This window comes from Eptatretus burgeri, chromosome 5 (assembly GCF_056783735.1).
Source record: "Eptatretus burgeri isolate ZD-2024b chromosome 5, Ebu_testis_v1, whole genome shotgun sequence".
In the NCBI taxonomy this organism is placed as follows: Eukaryota; Metazoa; Chordata; class Myxini; order Myxiniformes; family Myxinidae; genus Eptatretus; species Eptatretus burgeri.
Genome location: NC_140965.1, coordinates 63,473,481 through 63,494,756, shown reverse-complemented (window position 1 = coordinate 63,494,756; position 21,276 = coordinate 63,473,481). Strand labels below are relative to the sequence as shown.

Below are 21,276 nucleotides of genomic sequence, written 5' to 3'. Positions count from 1 at the left end.
CAAAATATGTATTTGCTTTCTTCTCTGAAACTACACACACAATTCCGATGAAACTTCACCACAACTTTCATCTACTGTGCTCTACCAAAGTCTTTTTTACGACATTAAAAGAAATCGTTTAAAAAATAAAAAAAAATGAGGTCAAAGGGCTGCAGAGAGAGGGGGGGGTGCTTCTCCACCAAAATATGTATTTGCTCTCATCTCAGAAACTACATACACAGTGTTGATGAAACTTGAGAACAACCTTCATCATCCATGATCAACCAAAGTTTGTTCACGCTATTTAAAAAAAAAATAATTAAAAAAAAAATTTATGAAATGCATGTTTCAATAATATGAAGAGTACACATAACTGATAGCAGTGGTATGTCTCTGAACATCTCATTGGTTGTAGTATTGTTTTGAATCTGACTACGGCGGACATTTATACTAATATAACACAGCACCTCTCAATCACTTTTCGACTGGCTAGGCAAGCGGCTTGGAAAGCGTTTGATATGTAAAGCTGGTTTGGAAAGTGATAGCAAGCTACTTACTGACAGAACACACCCCTGGGCTGCCGAATTGTGCACCAGGTGCAGTGATATGAGGAAATGACAGAGGCAAGGCCAGTGGACCTTGCAAATGACCTTTTAATGCCTGATTTTCCTCGCAACAAATATAGTAGTAAATATCAATTGCATCTGCGGGTTCACTCCACCTACAGAGCTTTGGCACTTGCATTTATTTCTGGTAATTTCTGCTTTTAGGTTCAATCTCTCGACCTGCAATACTTATCTAAGTGAATCTAGTAATGCTGCAGGAGGACTGTGCATCATCACTGTGTTCACATTGTAATTGGCTATTAGCTCGAGTTCTGTTCTTATGCAGTGCAAGTATGCAATGGCAGTGTTGTTAGAAGCAGAGACTCCAGCAGCAATCAATGGAAGCGTGAGGCACCCCTCCCTTTAAATGGGACAGTTTTTCTGGATGAAACTTTAACACAAGAACTGGAAATTCGTTTCTTGGCTTCTACTGGACAAAATTGGCTTCAAATTTCAGAAGTAAATCCTTTGTACTGTAAGTCGAAGTAATATGTTCTAAATTTCAGCAACGTCCATTTCCGCGTTGTTGAGTTTTTAATGAAAACCCTCAAAATCAATGTTGGTGTATGTCAGTCTGTCCCTCCGCCCAAAATGTGTTGGTGCTCATATCTCAAAGGCTATTCTTGTGAAAAATGCCAAGGGCATAGAAAAGGCCCCTTTATATGGTATATGTGCCATGTGGCAAACTTCAGAAAAGGGACTTTCCATGGCTTGTGGAAAATGCCAGACAATAGAAAATAAGGCACATTAAAAAAAATTTTTGTGTGCATGCTGTACTACCTTTGTGTTCTTTGGAGGAACCAAGTAATTCTCTAGAAATGTTCATGTAAAGGGGCACCCTGCATATATAGGTTAAAACCTGTCAGTACGTAAAGCTTTTTGTGTACCTTGAAAATGAATACACATAAGATAATGTGCATGTGTGTGATCAATTTGTTTTTAAAAAAAAATGGGTGCCCCTTTATGCAGTAAACCCTCAAATATTGTGGGTTCAAACATCGCCGGTTTTGAACAATCGCGGGCAACCTATTGTGTACCGATTTAGTCATCACGGGATTTCATTTTAGCCAATCGTGGCTTTTGAGCTAAGATGAGTCATCGTTTGCATCCACATGTATACGATTACCTTCCATTACGAGCCTTTAGTTGTTTCTCATGCACCATTTTTAATGAGCACAAACATAAAACGATGGACAAAATTAGTTGTGCCAAATGGCAGAGAAAGGTTATAACATTGTGTGAAAAAAATCGAGTTGTTAGATAGGTTGACAAAAGGTGAGATTGCAGCATCTGTGGGCTGCCATTACGTGATCAATAAATCGACTGGACGGTGAATCTGCAACAGTGAGTCAAATATTCATGCAAATGTTGCCGCCAGTGCTTCACAAAGCACAAACAACTCATTCCAGTCCCGTGATCCACATATTTAAAGGATGGAAAAAGCACAAAATGTTTGGATCGAGGACCAAATACAGAAAAGAGTGCCTTTGAGTGGATCAGTGATACGGGAGACATCATTGCGGATTTTCCAACGTTTCCATGAGGCACCCGAGGCCGAAGGCTCCAGTTCAACGACAGCTACCCGCAAGTTCAATGCCAGCATGGGATGGTTTAAGAAATTTCAAAGAGGATTCGGCCTCCATCATGTAAAATTAGTCGGGGAAGTAGCATCGACAGAACATGATGCTGCAAAAAACTACCCACCACAACTGATGGAACTAATCGAGGTGAAGGGATTTATGTCAGAGCAAGTTTTTTTTATCCCACCGACGAGACAGGATTATTCTGGAAGAGGATGCCATTCCTTCCTCTCCAAGCAGGAAAAATCTGCTTCAGGGTTCAAGGTAAGGTTGTTGAGGATCGTCTTACCCTTCTCCGATGTGACAATGCTGTAGGCAACTTTGTCGTAAAGCTAATGCTGCTCTTCCAATCGCTGAATCCCCCTCTCTCCTCCCTGCTCCAACAGCATCATCATTCATCATCCGGAGCTAAGTCTTGTGTTATTACCCGCACCCATCTCGTTTTATAAAAATCACCTCGCTGTTTTGGAATAATTTCAAAAGATAAAAGTCATGTGTTTTTGTTTTCTTTTATGTTGTATTTATTTTATTTTCATGTTTATGTCAATGTTACCATGCAATATATATATATATATATATATATATATATATATATATATATATATATATATATATATATATATATATATATATATATATATATACACATTTCTATTGTGATGTGTTTATTTCTGGCTGCCGCCGACCTTCCTCTATATTTTCTCGAACCTCAGGAACTGAAACCCTTTTCCCATAGGCCCTTGGTTTTAACTATCATGGCATTTTGCAGGAACATAACCCCCATAATATTTGAGAGTTTACTGTGTTAAAATTGTTCCAATTTAATCCTCGATGGGATCCCAATTCAGCCCAAACGTCGGCACAGGAAAAATGACAAGAACTGACATACACGCAGCCTTAAGAAATAAATAAATACTTAATAAAGCACACGACATGTAGCACAGAATCTCGAGACATGAAGACACAATACATAAGCATGATTAATAATTACATGATATAAACAAGTAAAGAAAGAAACCACAACTATGGGTCCAGACACAAAATAACCATACACAGAACCAGGCGAGATAGTTAGGGCTGGTTGTTTGTCCCAGAATAATGTTAGAGGTGCTCTTGCATGCTTCTGGTGGTGAATTCACAACTGCGGCTTTGGGGCTCAGCATACCTCTTTCAAAGGACGCCCAAATATCAAAGAGCCAGCCAGTCCCAGAGCAACCATCTTTATTGACTTCTCTGTCCTTCTGCACACTCAAGGCATTCCTTATTACTGCGTGTACCTCATACCTCATAATAGTAATAAAATTAAGCCCTTTATAATGGAACAAAATAAATTTCCTCTTTTAGTTTTTGCATTTGCTCTCAAATTTTAACGATATCTTCACCTTTACCTATCTTCACGAGAAGGTAGACGAAGGTTGTTTAAACCCCTGTCTGTCTGTGGACAGGATATCAATAAGTTATGGATGTATTCAGCCAAACTTGGTGGATAGTTTGGGTGTGTGACAAGGATGAATTGATTTGATTTTGGTGAAGATCCAGATACAAGAACTTTTTAATTTTTCAAGTGATTCTTCACCATTGAGAGATACAAGGAAAGGAAATGCAAGGAAATCAGATGCAGGTGGAGGCCATTCAGCCTTTCATGCCTGCGCGAACACCACACTAATTTATCAACACAATACAAGATCCAAAGAAAAAAAATGCAATTTTTTTATCGATTTATTTTAAGTTTTTGTAGTTTTTGTATTTGTTTATTTCTTTATTTTCTTCTTAACCTCAGGGGAGGGGGCGTGGGCTTGGTTAAAAACACACATCAACCACACAACACCGCTTGACGAGACCCCCACCAACAGCACTCCGTACACATGCACACAATCACCCATCAATGCTCAAACGACCTAAAAGTCCTCTATCAGGTGGTTACCAACATCCCAAGACCCCTCTATCTCCATAACTTCCGGGTACCTCTCTAATTTAAACTAATCTACTGTTTCTGCTGCCACTACCTTTCCAGGGAGGCCATTCCATGCATTAACTACTCCCTGAGTGAAAGTCCCCTGCCTTACTACCATCTTAACTCTCCTCTTCTTTACTCTCAGGCTATGGCCCCTGGTCCTATCACTGTCTACTCTGCTGAATAACTAATCTGCACTTATTTCATCTATACCTTTCATTATCTTAAACATCTCCATCGTATCGCCTCGTAACTGCCTCCTTTCTGGTGTATAAAGCCCTGTGTCCTTCAGCCGCTCCTCATAGCTGAGTCGAGCTAGGCCCGAAATCGATCGAGTAACCCTGCGCTGAACCCTCTCTGTGGCATCTATGTCCTTGCTGAGTTGTGGTGACCAAAACTGCACACAGTATTCTAAATGTGGCCCTCACTAAATTCCTGCACAATGTTAACACCACCTCTTTTGATTTATAAATGATCCCCCTCCAAATACAACCTAAAACCCTCTTTGCTTTACCTATAGCTGCCTGGCATTGTACTGTCTGCTTACCTCCCGTATCTATTACCACCCCCAGATCCTTCTCCTGTGTGACACGCTCCAAAATTATCCTTTGCATCATGTAATCTCTATTTTCATTATTCTTTCCCATCCCGAACACCTTGCACTTGCTCAGGTTAAATTCCATCTGCAAATCTTTTGCCCAATCTGTGCAAGTATCAATACTTTCCTGAATTTGATCACCACCCCCTCTGCTATCCACCTTACCTCCATGGTTTGTGTCATCTGCAAATTTGGAAAGCTTACTCTTTACCCCATTATCCAAATCGTTGATGTAAATAATGAATAGTAATGGTCCGAGTTCTGATCCCTGAGGTACCCCATGACTTACATCCTCCCAGCAACACATGCTCACACTCACAGCCACTCTTTGCTTTCTATCACTAAGCCAGTTTGCAATCCAATTAGCACCTAACCAGCCACACCACAAGCCCTCACTTTGGCTAACAACCTCCGATGTGGTACCTTATCAAATGCCTTCTTAAAGTCTAGATATACTATATCCACTGCCTTTCCCTCATCCACCCAATCAGACACTGCTTCATAGAACTCTAAAAGATTTGTTAAACAGGAACTACCTTTGGTAAACCCATGTTGACTCCCTTTAATTAGTTTGTATTTATTTAAATGGTTCCTCATCTGGTCCTTAATTAATGTCTCCAACACCTTCCCCACAACTGAAGTCAAACTAACAGGTCTATAGTTTCGCAATTCTTCTCTGGATCCTTTCTTAAATAATGGTGTTACATTTGCTACTCTCCAATCCTTCGGTACCTGTCCTGACTCCAGTGAGCGATTGCAAATATCTGTTAACATCTCGCTTACCTGCTCAGCCACCTCCATCAATACTCGGGTGATATTATCTGGCCTGGGAACCTTATCTACTGTTAGATTACCTCGCTGTTCCTTTACTTCCTCAACGCCAACCTGGATCTTCTGTAAAAGCCCTTCCTCACCTCCTTGATAAATACTCTCAGCTATTGGCAATTCTCCTGACCGTTCTTGTGTAAAATTTGAAGCAAAATACCTGTTTAATAAGCCTGCCATCTCACCTTCCTCACTAACCACTCTCCCGGTGCTATAGCTCAATGGACCCACACTGGTCGTAACCTGTTGCTTTTCCCTGATATACTTAAAGAAAGCCTTGATATTATGTTTAATATTCTTAGCCATGTCCATCTCAGACTCTGTTTTGGCTTGCCGAGTTATTTTCTTAACTTGCCTTTATTTACTCCGAGAGTGATATAAATCTTACTCCATTCCTGTTATTTTAAACTTAATAAATAAAAAAATGACCGTTTTTACAGCCATTTTTCCCTGCTGTGCAGGGGTTGGGCTTTTTCTTGAGGCAATGTTTTATGGCCGGATGCCCTTCCTGATGCCAACCCTGGTCACCTCTTACGACACACAGGGATATGGTACACCTATTCTAACGGGGGCATACACCGGGACCAGTACACTGGTTCTCATTTTGTCGATCTCGGAAGGATGATAGGCTAAGCCAACCTCCTGGTGTTAATTCAGCAGTCAACAGGGCTTGAACTCAGGACCCTCGGATCCCAAGCCGCCACCCTCACCACTAAGCCAACACCAGGCTAAACTTAATAAATGCCTTTATAAATAAAGAAAACTCCATTCCTTCTGCTTCTTCTTCGCATTCCTTATCTCACTACTCAACCACCCTGGTCTCTTTCTGATTCTCGTCTTACTCCTCATTGGAATGTACTTACTCTGTACTCTACACATTAGCCCCTTGAATTTTTCCCATTTCTTTCATGCTGATTGTCCGATTGTTAGTTTCTCCCAATCTATATCACCCAACTCCTCTCCTCATAATATCGAGGTTTGCCTTCCTGAAATCTATTAGCCTCATCCTACTATCCTGAACTCTAACACTTAACAGAATCTTTGCACACACAATGTTATGGTCACTTGCTCCTAAATGCTCCCCTAACTCCACCTCCTCCACCATATTGGGATAGTTACTTAAAAGGAGGTCAAACACTGTACTCCCCCTTTGGGGCTTATCTACAAACTGCATTAAAAAGCAATCCTGGACTAACACTAGGAAATCCTCATCTGCTCTGCCCTTTCCCTCTTCCTGAACCGAATCTATCCCTGGCAAGTTAATATCCCCCATAATCAATACTCTTCCCTTACCACATACCCTTTTGAATTCTTCATGTACTCCTCCGTCCTCCTCTTCCTTTACACCTGGAGCCCTATAAAAGCATCCTACCAGAATCTTACTGTTTTTACAATCTCTAATCTCTACCCATACAGAATCCTCTGCATTAAATCCTTCCTTAATGTCACCGCTTTCTCTTGATGCAATGCTGTCCTTCACCAAGATTGCTACTCCTCCTATTCTCTCCTTCCGATCATATCGATACACCTTGTAGCCTTTCTAATCCTGTCCTCCAGTTACTCTCCTCCTTCAGCCATGTCTAACTTTCTGCAACTCCATCATACTTCTCGCTATCCACTTTGGCTTCAAGCTCTTCCAGCTTATGATTTAAACTTCTGGCATTGGTATAGAATATGTTTAACTTTTCCCTTCCTGAAATTCTATTTCTTGACTGGCCTTACTCATCATAATTACATCATCCGTTCCTTCCTCAATACCTTCTCCACCCTCCAATGACCTAAAAAAGCCTCAATTCCTTCCTCAATTCCCACTGCAAACCTTGCTGTCCCCTTTTTATTTATCATCCAGCCATCATTGTGGAAACACTCCCTTTGTCCCTGAAATGATTCCCACAGCTTCTTAAATGTAAAACCTTCCTCCCTAGACCATTCTTCCAGCCATTGGTTGACATCTCTCGCTCTGCTCATCATTTCTATATAATTTCCTAATCTTGGGAGAATCACAGAAAACATTACCTCACAACCCTTCGCTTTCAGCCACTCACCCATTATCCTGTATCTATTTTTCAATACCTCCGAGTAAACGTTACCTAAATCATTCGCACCTCGGTGTACCACAACCAAATTCTTCCTACCATGACCCGATACCATATAGTTTACCCTTCCTTCAATGTCCCTAACTCCTGCTCCTTCAAAACTGGACAGAATTCTATGTCTACAATCCTTCCTGAAGAATGACGAATCGACATATTATTGTCTCATCACCCACAAAAACTGCCTCCCATAACTCATTTCTACCAATTTATATTGCTGCACCTACATCACTGCCTGCACCCGCTGCACCCTCACCACTGCATGCACCCGGTGCATCTCCACCACTGACTGACCCCGGTGCACCTCCACCACTGCACCTCCACCACTGCCTGCCCCCGCTGCACATCCACCACTACTTGCCCCCGCTGCACCTCCACCACTACCTACCCCACTGCACTTCTACCACTGCCTGCCCCACTGTACCTCTACCACTGCCTGCCCTGCTGCACCTCCACCACTGCCTGCCCACGCTGCACCTCCTCTACTGCCTGCCCTGCTGCACCTCCACCACTGCCTGCCCTCACTGCACCTCCACCACTGCCTGCCCCCGCTGTACCTCCACCACTGCCTGCCCCCGCTGCACCTCCACTACTGCCTGCCCCCGCTGCACCTCCACTACTGCCTGCCCCCGCTGCACCTCCACCACGGCCTGCCCTCACTGCACCTCCACCACTGTCTGCCCCCGCTGCACCTCCACCAATGCTTGCACCCGCTGCACAGTCGCTACTGCCTGCCCCTGCTGCACTGTCACCACTGCCTGTTCCCGTTGCACCGTCACCACTTCCAATACCCTCAGCAACCTCACTCCACAACCGTAACCAAGCATCATCTACAAATTTCTCACATTCTGCTACTTGCTGCAGATTATCTATGCATTCCTTCAATCTAGTAAACCATCCTCAAGTGGGCTATTTCCTCACATTTCCTACAACTGTAAGAATCCTCTGCTTCCCCTATTATTGACATGGCCCACATTGAGCAACTATCACATTTTATGAACTCCTCTTCCTTTGGTCTTGATTTATAACCTTGTTTCATCCCCATACTCCCAAGGCCCCAACTGACTTAACGCTAAACTTAACACGAGGCCTCCCCCTGCTTCTTTCAATAAACTAATTCAAATACACATGAAAACTGTTATGAACACAATTACAGCTTTATAAATACAGTTCCACAGGCCCGGACACAAATCTCGATAACAAAATTCGCAAAAAGCTTCAGAAGGACTGGAAACTTATCTTCAGAAGGACTGAATGGAGAGCTCGCCACTCAGCCGTCCACGTGCCCCGATCCCCAAACCAAAAGTGATGATCATCATAATGCCCATATAGGGCCAAAAACGATATATATATATATATATATATATATATATATATATATATATATATATATATATATATATATATATATATATATATATATATATATATATATATAAGCACAATATCACAAAACGTTGTGGACAGGTTATGACAAAACTTGGTGTAAGATTTAGTTAGGCGACAAGAACAAGCCGATTAGATTCTGGTTAAGATCCAGATGCAGATCCAGCCCATCAGTGGGATATAAAACGTAAACTATTCAGCCTGGCGGAGGTATGCATGTGCAGTTCTAGTTTATAATTAATCTATACTAATAAAATAGCCTGTGTCTGTGGTGTGTATGTGTTTGTCAGTGCCATAGCTCCATGACAATGACAGCTAGAAACTTGAAACTTTGTATGTATACGAACTTGAAACCCAAGAGTGTGCACCTGAGTATGATCTTTAAAATCAGTTTAAAAAAAAAAAAAAATTAATTGCTTGCTTTTCCCATCATGGGGGATGGGGACTTTTGCTGGTGGTGAATAAATATAAGGGTATAAAAATAAGGAACAAGTGTTAAACAATTCAGTAACAACATATTCTTCAAACTTACCATAAAGAGTATGGTGATATTCTTCTTCACCAATGGCTCGAGTTTATAAAACTCTCCCATTGCTGCATATACTGCCCAGCGATGCATCGATGGAATTTCTTCGGCAGAAGGAGGCAAGTTAGCAGGAGATGCTTTACTCAGAGTTGAAACAGGAGCTTCTAGTATGCCTGAGTGTACATCTTGTGACGGCTGAGGTGCAAATGAGTGCAGAAAAGGTAAAATATGTCTCCATCATTAAAGTAGGTTCCATTTTTGAAGATATTTCAAACAAGCAACTAAAATAGATGGACAATAATCTACTATACTAATGAACAATCATGGATCAAAATGAATGAGTGATGAAAATAAGTTTAAGTTTTGAAGACCGAAAAACTGCAATAGCAAGTGAGAATGCCACCGAATAGCGAATGTTTATTAATATTTAGAATTGTGTTTTGGAAGGCAGTAGTGTTAAATCAGGTGTTACATGACAAATGAACAACACCTGGGGCAGAGTCATTGAGGGAGTGCAACAGCTTACTGTTTACAGAGCTATCCTTTTGTCCCTCTTCCACCCCCATGGTTGTTGTTATTTAATATTATTTAATTACAAAACACAGTTGGGGCTTGCTACTCAAATCAAAGATTGTTTAGCATCACCGGAGTAAAAAAAAACCTTCCAATTTGATGCAAACAAATTTCACCAACTCTGGTGTTTCCAGCTGCAGAATGACCCATTGCTCACCAAATCACAACAGCAAAGGAATGAATACAACCGATCAAAATGATGTACTGGGAAGAACTTGGAATTTTGTCATAATATCAATTACTCTTCACAATAATAAATGTTTTAAAAAAGGTAGGATTTCAAAATTTGAAAAGGGTGCTCAAACAGACAGCCAGTGTGATGTTACAATGTTATTATTTGTAGTGAAGAATACTGTTGTGGTTACCAGATTCGCAAACCACCATTCAGGTCCCTTAGGTGAGGTATCTCGGTAAGTGCATGTGTAGTTAGGCCCAAACCCGTTGTCTAGTGGGAATACATGTCATTTATGCGAGCTGCGACTCTTCAGGATAGCCGTTTTTCTTTTACTATCTTTATTTTGGACCAACCGCCATGATCACAACCACAACATCAACCACCGACCACAACCACCGCTTCACCACAACCGCCACGACCTTCACGCACACCTCACAACCGTAGCATCGCCACCGTTCTTGCCCCGCTGTGGGTACCGGTGTTGGACTCATGCAGAACGCGCGTCGAACAGCGTGTACAAAATCACGGATTTTGTGCTTCAAAAACGGATCCAAAACGACACACGCCCACTTTTTGCCGTCCAATCGGTGAGCGAGGGGCGAATTGGCCCCGCCCCCAGGGCGATCGATATATGCAAATTTGTGGATCAAAAAGCCTTCACGCCCACTTTTTCTCGGGCCAATGGGGAGCGAGTTGAAAGGTCAAAGGGAGGGGGTAAAAGGCGAAGTTACGGGGGGATAAAAGGACGGTGTTCGTCAGTCAAAGGAGTCGTAAAAGTCGGAGCGAAAGAGTCAGCAGAACGGGAACGAGAGAGTCAGTAAGGAGAGAGTCAGCAGAACGAGAACGAGGAGTCGCAAACAAGAACGGACAGAGAGTCAAGACTTCGCGGGCGGTGGAGCTGCTCGTCGTGTGCGTTGAAGTCGGAACGGAGGGGACGAGCTGTGGAGAGGCGGCGAGGGCGGACGAGGGGGTGCTCGCGTCGTGAAGGAGCTGCGCGCCCGAGGGAGGCCGGCAGCGCGACCTGGCCGAGGTGGAGACGCTCGTCGCACATAATAAAGATCCTCCATGCCCCGAGCATCAGCAACCCCCCTCCTGTTTCCCCCCCCCGCGCTGAGATAGTGCGACCAAGGGGGCCCCGTTCCCACCCCCTGCCAGGCACTGTCCACGAGGCCCGCGGGTTGCGGGGCCATCGCCGCTCCGCGTCTCATCACCAGACGGGTAGGCCCGACCAGGTCTCGGCCCCAGGCCTACCTCATTCTTGGGGGTATTTCTTTTCCTTGGTTTTGGGTATGTGTTGTCGGCGCCGTCTGTGAAGTAGAATTGTATAAGTGTTGCCGTGTGCTCGGTAGTCGGAATTAGCTCTGCACTGTGTTTTCACTTTTATGTTTGCTTTTTGTGTAAATGGAATTGTGTTTTCTTTTTTGTGTGCATTTGGTGGAATTGTATTTGTGTGCTTCCCGTGTGCCGCGAATAAATGTGCTTTATTGTTGAACTGTTTCCCGCTTCGCTTCGTCTTTTTCCCCATTGAACCCCCATCTTGCTTCACGTAAAGGGTTGGTAGTGGGCTGAATACGCCCGATAATTAATCGAACCGTCGAGGTCGACGATAACACCGCTCGGTTATTCTGATAGTACGGAACGGGTCGCTTAAGTGGCCCGTGTCCGAAGTCGACCTGCGGCGAGGTGCGATCGCCCGGTCTACCCTCCGCGTGGGTACTTAGGTAGTTCGAATTTGGCGAGCAACCCTATCCCACGCGGGGGCTGATTGGCTCGATCGCGGTGAGACCGAAAGGTCCACCCGTGACTGGTTCCCGGCGTTAGTCCGAGAGGGTCACGACTGGATTGTCCGTCCGGTGGGCGACGTGCCGCGATTCGAGTTACGTGGCCGTTCGCACGCCGGCGGGCGCGAAGACCGCAACAATACATTACAATATTACATTAAAAAAATATGCATAGAGTGCACCAAAATAATGTAAAAAAAATTAAACTAGAGAGACAGTCAACTGCATTTTTAAAATCTCAATCCGAAGGAGTGATTGTCAAGTTTTGGCCACAGAGCAGCCTTCATCATGAATGCAATTCCACCTTTCTAGCAGGATATACAGAACCTCGACCATAAAACATTCATGTTCAACTATCCCAAAAGAAAAACAACAAAGTTGATTTAAGCATTGCCTTTGGTGGTGGCAGGGGGAAGAGGGAGTGGGGAGGGGGAGGGGAGACGCAGTGGAGTGGGGGGGGGGCAGGAAAGAAAAGTCACCAGTTGGCTTTCGTAGCATTACATTAGGTTAAAAATGAAAAACTCATAGTTATGTCAAGTTACCTGAGTATGATGCCGTTTCATATCCTTATCCGATCGTTGTGGAGGATCATATATTGGTAGTTTCAAGGTATGAGCAGGGGTGGACCTCAAGTCCTCATCCAGAACATTGTGCAAAGCATCAACATCATGAATACCCTCGGGTTTTTCTTTCGAAAAAGCTCTTTCATTTATAAAATAAGCATTGCCAGATTGAGAATTTGCATCGTAATGATGGCTTATTGATCTTGTACAATGAGAGTTCTCTTCTGAAGGTAGTGACTCCACATAGTGCATTTGGGAAGACCTCTGTTGTACAGGATAAAAATTATCATTTCCTGCTGCTAACTTTTGCTCAACATAAATGGGCATCTCAAGATAATTAAGACTCTTCTTGTTATCTTGGTAACTTATTTCCTTGAAGTCACGTTCATATTGGGTATCCATAACCTGTTCACAAGCTTCCTTTGAGGTTGCTACAACTCGCGGATGTTCTTGTGGGTAATCCATGAATTGAACATGATGCTTTTCTCCAAAATATCTTCCAGGTGATTCTTCTGGCTTCATTCTGGTGTACTGCTCTTGAACCATTCCGGATAGATTTTCAGTCTGTCCCTGGGTGTGTGCAGGCTGATTTTGAGGACTCTCATCATGGAATGTGGTCCTTGGAGGAATACTTGGCATAAAACGACTTTCAACATCTCTCATTTCTGGATCTACAAAGACTTCCTTATTAGCACGTGGATATTTCTCCCAAACTCCCTGTTCATAATAATCAGCATTTTTTGATGGCATTCTGTTGCCTCTTGCTTTGTTGTCGGCTTCTTCCCACTTTGATCCATAAATCGTTGAATGGTCAGTACCTTTAGTAGAGTTAGTAGCAGCTTCATCGTTGTAGTTTTGAACATTTGCCGTAGTTCTACGTCCAAAGTTCCCAGACATCTGTCCAGTGTTTCCAATTAAATTGACATGGCCATGTTCTGACAAGTAATCCTGGTCTCCCCATTTAAAGTTTTTGTTCCTGGACATTTCCTGTGCTCTCACTGGCTCTTGATAATTTCTCATTTTACACTGTTCACTTATTATAATATGCTCATCCCTGTCACTCAGCAATGTGTCATCAAGGTTGTCTACAAACTGACGCTTCACAAATCTATTGGATGAACTAGATGGATTTCCTTTTGATTCAACGGTGTTTTGAAAATATATCCTTGCATTGTTCATCTTTGATGGCTCCGATAGGTCATCCATAGATTGCATTTTTCTGTTCATCATTATTGCTTGATCTGCAGTATTCAAAGCTGGTTCTTTCAAACTCATCATAGATGAACAGAGTTTGTTTTGACTGGCTCGTATTGGAGGCATGAGAAGGTTATCTGTTGAATGCCTACGAGTATTCGCCTTTGCTCGGCTAGCCATTTCTTCAACAATATTCTGCCTCTTCTTTTCTTTGTACCATTGTTCAAGAGCTTCTGTTGAAACCTGGTTTAGGTTTTCCACAGAGCGAGCTAATGCATATTGTTCCTTATATTGTGAAGGTTCTTCTGAAAGATTATCAAGAGATCTTGCACAGATCATTTGAGAATGAAATGTTGGCATATTCTGCTTCTTCTTTTCTTTGTACCATTGTGCAAGAGCTTCTGTTGAAACCTGGTTTAGGTTTTCCACAGAGCAAGCTAATGCATATTGTTCTTTGTATTGTGACGGTTCAGCAAGGTTATTAAGAGATCTTCCATGGGCCATTTGAGAAAGAGATGTTGGCTTTTTGATAATCTCTGGGAAAATATCCTGCCTTGACTGTATAATTGGTTTACTCGAGGACACAAAACTTTTTCCAGGCCAGATGTGTTGATTTTCATCTGTCGGAGGTACATCGACACGAACCAAGGGAGCGACGCCGGTGTGGTCTGATTTTGATTGAGCCAATGTTTTTGCTTTATTATTCATGCGATTTTCATGCCAGTGCTTGTGTTGTGGTAAGGCACCAACAGTAACATTTGGATGGCTCCCAGTTCCCACAATTTTATTCTTTTCAACCAGTCTCATCTCAACTCGTTTTCGAATTAAATGATGATCTTTGGGAGATGTGTTTACATTGTGCCGTAGCAAATATGAGGGAATTCTGTCTTGTTTTGATTGACCATATTGATACTGTATTGGATTGGAAGTGCCTCTTTCTTTTACAGCAAAGGAATCCTGAGTTTCTTCATAATGCATTGATTCTCGATTTTGAAAGTACCTATTAGCACCATTTTTTTGCTGGGGCATATTACTTTGCTTGACCATTTTGGATATATCCCTCATCTGCTTTGAATATTCACTGGACTCTGGCCATTGATTAGCAGTCAACTGTTGTGAAGAATCAAATTTTGTCTGGTTATGATCTCCCATTATCCTTCCAGTTTTTTTCTGACACAGCATTCCAGGTTCTTCGAACGATAAATACCGTTCCTCTGACTTTTTTGCCGACAGATACTGCACCTGAGGTCTCTCCACTGATGCATACCGCACTGGCGGCCTCTCTGCCGACATATACCCCACCTGCGGCCTCTCTGCCGACATATACCCCACCTGCGGCCCCTCTGCCGACAGATACCCCACCTGCGGCCTCTCTGCCGACAGATACCCCACCTGCGGCCTCTCTGCCGACAGATACCCCACCTGCGGCCTCTCTGCCGACAGATACCCCACCTGCGGCCTCTCTGCCGACAGATACCCCACCTGCGGCCTCTCTGCCGACAGATACCCCACCTGCGGCCTCTCTGCCGACAGATACCCCACCTGCGGCCTCTCTGCCGACAGATACCCCACCTGCGGCCTCTCTGCCGACAGATACCCCACCTGCGGCCTCTCTGCCGACAGATACCCCACCTGCGGCCTCTCTGCTGACAGATACCCCACCTGCGGCCTCTCTGCTGACAGATACCCCACCTGCGGCCTCTCTGCTGACAGATACCGCACCTGTGGCCCTGCCGCCAATGGATTCCACACCTGAGACCCTGCCGCTGACAGATACCGCACCTCTGGCTCCTCCGCTGACAGATACCCTATCTCCGGCCCCTCCGCCGACAGAGAACCCACCTCTGGCCCCTCCGCCGACAGATACCCCACTTCCGGCCCCTTCGCCGACAGATACCCCACCTCCGGGCCCTTCGCCGACAGATACCCCACCTCCGGGCCCTTCGCCGACAGATACCCCACCTCCGGCCCCTTCGCCGACAGATACCCCACCTCCGGCCCCTTCGCCGACAGATACCCCACCTCCGGCCCCTTCGCCGACAGATACCCCACCTCCGGCCCCTTCGCCGACAGATACCCCACCTCCGGCCCCTTCGCCGACAGATACCCCACCTCCGGCCCCTTCGCCGACAGATACCCCACCTCCGGCCCCTTCGCCGACAGATACCCCACCTCCGGCCCCTTCGCCGACAGATACCCCACCTCCGGCCCCTTCGCCGACAGATACCCCACCTCCGGCCCCTTCGCCGACAGATACCCCACCTCCGGCCCCTTCGCCGACAGATACCCCACCTCCGGCCCCTTCGCCGACAGATACCCCACCTCCGGCCCTTCCGCTGACAGATACTCGACCTCCGGACCCTTGGCAGACTGATTCCCCACCTCCGGCCCCTCCCCCAATACATACCCCACCTTCGACCCCTGCCTTGACAGATGCCTCACCTCTGGCCCCTCTGCCAACAAGTACCCTACCTCCGGCCCCTCACCTGAAATATAACACACCTCTGCTGGCAGAGACTGTATATCTGATCCCTCAGCCGACAGAGACCACACATTTAGCCCCTCCACTGGAAGAGACTGTGCTTCTGGCCTCTCCACTGGCAGTGACTGCACTGCCAGCAGATACTGCTCCCCCGTTGACAGAGAATGCACGTCTGGCTCTGCTGCAGACACAGGCCACACCTCTGGCTCCCCCAATGGCAGAGGCTGCACGTCCGGCCCTCCTGCCAGCAGAGGTTGCACCTCTGGCCATGATGTGAAATACTGCTCCTCAGGATGAGAGGACAACATGTGCTGGTTTACAACTTCAGAAGGTGATGATATACGATGCTCTGTTTGTGTAACTGTCAGATACTGCTCCCGACGCTGTGCATCTGAAGGCCACTGCTGCACCGGCTGTGCATTTGGGGAGTTCTGTTCACCAGATGAAGAGCATTTCTGTAAATTTCCCATTTTTTCCAAGTCATCATGTGAAATTTCCTTTGAGGACTTTAAAGCACCACTCTTGTCCTTTTCATCTTGGCATCTCTGTGATTTGCCACCTCGATATTGCCTGCGCAGTTGTACATAGGTGCAGCCATCCTCTTTCGTGACCTCGGCAAAAGCATTGACATGTTTCTGCAAAGAGAGTTAAGAGTACCGTTTGTAAGCAGCTTGAGACAGTGAGGATTGCAGCATGCTATCAATGTAAAACAACCAACAGAACAGAATATGCTTCCACGTACCAAATTTAATAGAATCAAAATTAATATAATATAATCCCACCAGTAAATATAACGGTATTCTTCAAACATTGAATTTCACAAGTTAGAGTTCGATTTTTGGACATTTCCTTTTTACCCAAAACTGATGTTTGAGGTCATTATTAGGACTTGAAAAAAAACATACTTTGAATTTTTCCCTTCCTCCTGGCTCGTCGATGTACGACTGAAAGTGCGCTCGAAGTTCTGCGTTTTTCACCCGGCCACCTTGTGATCGTAAAAAGTTCAAAACTCCATCCTGGCTGAACTCAAACTCCATTCTGAGTCATGAGCATTGGTAAAAACACGATTCAATTGCCATGTCATTTTGATGGTGGGGACAGGGTAAAAGGGGGGAAGGGAGAGGTGGGACAACAAATGAAAAATTGATATTTACATTTCACAACAAACACTTCCTAATTTTTTTCTGCACTCCAAATAATACAGATTATCAATTTAAGCTGCACTGTTATGTCCTCTCAATATCACATAATAACTAATTTACAATTTTACATATGCTAAATTAATAATTAATTACGTATGAATAATTGGGGCGGTGGCAATATTGAAAAAAATAGTGGGGGGGATGTGGAAAGGAGAGAATTGCAGAAGAGGTAAAGAAGTGGAGAAGACTTTGGGAGAAGGGAAAGAAGGTTCAAGAAGATTGGGAGGAATTAGAAGAGGAACAAAGAGAAGGGTCATGTATGGATCAGATTGGAGGGTGGGGTAGGTGTCACAAAAATTCTGCCATATTTGTGCAAGCAATAAATAGATGATCTTCGGAGGACTCAATTGCAATGTAAATTCTTATTACAACAACAAAAAAATACATCTACCATTCCAAACATTCAAGACAGTACTTTTACAGCAAACTGTTTTAGGTCTTCACCTACCAGCCAATAGTCTGATAATATGTAAGGTGCAGTTTGCTGAAAACACAAAGCTTAAAACCATTGCCTGGTTTGTTAATGTGTTCCTGTCTCAGTCCCTAACTCATGATACAGGAAACCCAGATTAAAATTCCATATGCTATGTCTGTCCATTATTAGCCCACGTTTGACTTTGTTCGAAATGGGGGCTTATGGATTTGGTCTCGATTTTTATGTGCGTGCGTGTGTCTATAACCATATCTTGGACATGTATGGACCGATTTTATTCATACTTGGCACAAAGACAAAAATGATGGTATACATGTAGACATCATTGTTTTTTGAGATCAGATCCAATATGGCTGACTGATGGCCATTTTAGTTGTAAAAAAAAACCTATGTCGGACACGTCCTCAACCATTTGTCAGACATGCATTTACCGATCTTGTTCAAACTTGGCAGTTGGCACACACATGATGATGTGATTGGTTTTATTTATTTATTTTTGTATGCAATGTCAACGCTCGTATACGAGGTCCATCTAAAAAGTAACGGGACTGAGCCTGCTGTGTGCTCCACTGACACAACTTGAATGAACGGGTTGTGTCACAGTCTTTCGCAACATTCCAGCAATATATACGATTGGTGATGGTTGACTGCGCTCATTGTGTTTTTTTTTTACAGGTCGTGCTTTACACGTTGTCTAGTCTGAGTCGTCGCGCTATGAGTCATAAACAGAGAGCCAATTTGAAGTTTCTTGCCAAGCTTGGTAAAACACCTTCCGAATCCTTCGCAATTCTGCAGCAAGTCTACGGGGAAGAAATGATGTCACGTACACGTGCATTTGAATAGCACAAGAGGTTCAAAGAGGGACGGGAGGAGGTTGAAGACGATCCACGGTCTGGAAGACCTTCAACGAGCAGAATGGCGGACAACATCGAGCGTGTGAAGCAGATGGTGCACGCAGATCGTCGACTCATGGTGCAGATGATTGCTGAGGAACTTTCCATCAACAAGGACACTGTCTGGAGCATCATCACTGAAAATCTCGAAATGCACAAGGTGTGTGCAAAGATGGGTCCCCAAGCTGTTATCCGAGGACCAGAAACAGCGAAGAGTCACTGTCTGTCAAGACATTATCGAGCGCCTCGAGGACGATCCAGACCTGCTCGGGAGAGATTCCTGGCGATGAATCGTGGATATTCGAATACGATCCCGAGACCAAACGGCAGTCGTCAGTGGAAAAGTCTGGAATCACCAAGACCAAAGAAAGCAAGGATGTCGAAGTCAAAGGTCAAGGTGATGCTCATCGTGTTTTTTGACATCAAGGGCATTGTCCACTTCGAGTTTCTACCACAGGGTCAAACAGTGAATAAATACGTGTACAAGGAGATCCTCTGGCGCCTCGAGATCAATCCGGGACAAGAGGAGGGATCTGTGAGAGAACAACGCCTGGGTGCTCCACCATGACAACGCCCCTGCTCACAGTGCCCTGAGCATCCGACAGTTTCTGGCGGAGAAGAATGTGCCAATTCTGGAGCAACCCCTGTATTCGCCAGACTTGGCCCTTTCTGATTTTTTCCTGTTTCCCAAGCTCAAGGGGGTGATCAAGGGGACCCGATTTCCTGATGTGGAGGCCATCAAAAGGGCCATGACATCAGAGCTCCGGAGGATTCCAGAAGAAGCCTTCCAGGGGTGCATCGAAGCGTGGAAGAAGAGGATGGACAAGTGTGTGAGACTGGAGGGAAACTATTTTGAAGGGGACAAGCTGTGATTTCAATATATTTTTTGGAATAAAATTTCTGTGAAGTCAGTCCCATTACTTTTTAGACGGACCTCGTAAGAGCCAACACACATAACGTACAACAAGGGGAGCAGGAGATAAGAGGTAAGGGAAGGACAAGACAGTGGGGAACAGAGACATTAGGAGATCTGTGGAAGGGAGAGAGATGGGGTGAGGTACACAGGGTAAACAAGATGGACAATACAGGGTCTTTCAGGTCCTCACACGACAGGGACTTTTAAGGAAGGAAAGCAGGGAACTTGAAGGAGGTGGGTTTGGGGTGAATTAGTGGGGGTAGAAAGGATCGTGGTTTGCATGGGGGAAGATAGATAGTGGTGAACAGCTGTTTTGAAGACTTGGAGGGAAGAGTAGGATTGAAGAGAGTGTGGGAGTTTGTTCTGAAGGTGGGAAAAAAGAGGAACAAACAAGTGGAGGTGAGCAATGGTTCAGGATTTTCCCAATTTCACTAGGAGGGGGTTGCTGGTGGATCGTGTGCACCCTGCAGATATCTGGAGGGGATAAAGCACAAAAGTGGAAGAGGGTGCAAAAAGAGAAAGAATGCGAAAGAAGACAGAGAAGCCAATGACCTGTCAGTGATGGCGAAGTGATTGTCTCATAGACTCAGCTTGGTCGTGAGAGATTCCAATGATCTTAAAGGCCTTGTTTTCCATGGCTACAAGCTGAGCAAGATGTGAGGCAGGGGTGCCAGCCCTGAGGGGACAGCAGTACTCCATCGAGCTGCCAATGAAAGCTTTGTAGGTGGATAAGAACAGAGGTGTGCTAAGGAAGGACTTTGCATGACAGCATATGCCCAGTCGGCAGCTGGCTTTGGAAGCGAATATTGACATGTGGCTTGTACAAGATAAATCAATGCTGAGAAAGAGACTGAAGAGTTTGAGTGACTGAACTTCTTTGAGAGGTTGTTGAGAAAGTAGATGTGAGGGTTTGCAGTACAGTCCTTTCAGAGAGAGATAGAGAGATAGAGAGATAGAGAGATAGAGAGATAGAGAGATAGAGAGATAGAGAGATAGAGAGATAGAGAGATAGAGAGATAGAGAGATAGAGAGATAGAGAGATAGACAGACAGACAGACAGACAGACAGACAGACAGACAGACAGACAGACAGACAGACAGACAGACAGACAGACAGACAGACAGACAGACAGACAGACAGACAGACAGACAGACAGACAGACAGACACAGACAGACACAGACAGACAGACACAGACAGACACAGACAGACAGACAGACAGACAGACAGACAGACAGACAGACACAGACAGACACAGACACAGACACAGACACAGACACAGACACACACACAGACACAGACACACACAGACACAGACACAGACACACACAGACACAGACACAGACACACACAGACACAGACACACACAGACACAGACACAGACACAGACACAGACACAGACACAGACACAGACACAGACACACACAGACACAGACACAGACACAGACACACACAGACACACACAGACACAGACACAGACACACACAGACACACAGACACACACAGACACACAGACACAC

General features: G+C 44.7%; 2 protein-coding genes across 5 annotated transcripts in view; one reads left to right on the top strand and one right to left on the bottom strand.

Annotated features, from left to right (window-relative positions):
• The window catches only part of LOC147026554 (leucine-rich repeat and calponin homology domain-containing protein 1-like), a 295,928-nt gene that overhangs the window by 149,267 nt on the left and 125,385 nt on the right, over positions 1 to 21,276 (top strand). The window lies entirely within an intron of this gene.
• The window catches only part of LOC147026555 (uncharacterized), a 42,102-nt gene that overhangs the window by 3,124 nt on the left and 17,702 nt on the right, over positions 1 to 21,276 (bottom strand). For 3 of the 4 annotated variants that reach the window (XM_085882051.1, XM_085882052.1, XM_085882050.1), the window contains 3 exons: positions 17,220 to 17,352; positions 12,623 to 16,949; positions 9,553 to 9,746 (listed from right to left, as the gene is read on the bottom strand). In XM_085882051.1, the coding sequence (XP_085738177.1) occupies positions 9,553 to 9,746; positions 12,623 to 16,949; positions 17,220 to 17,351 (4,653 nt within the window). In that variant the 5' untranslated portion in view covers position 17,352. Of the gene's footprint in view, positions 1 to 9,552; positions 9,747 to 12,622; positions 16,950 to 17,219; positions 17,391 to 21,276 lie in introns of all 4 variants that reach the window. The other variant, XM_085882053.1, reaches the window with a different exon arrangement.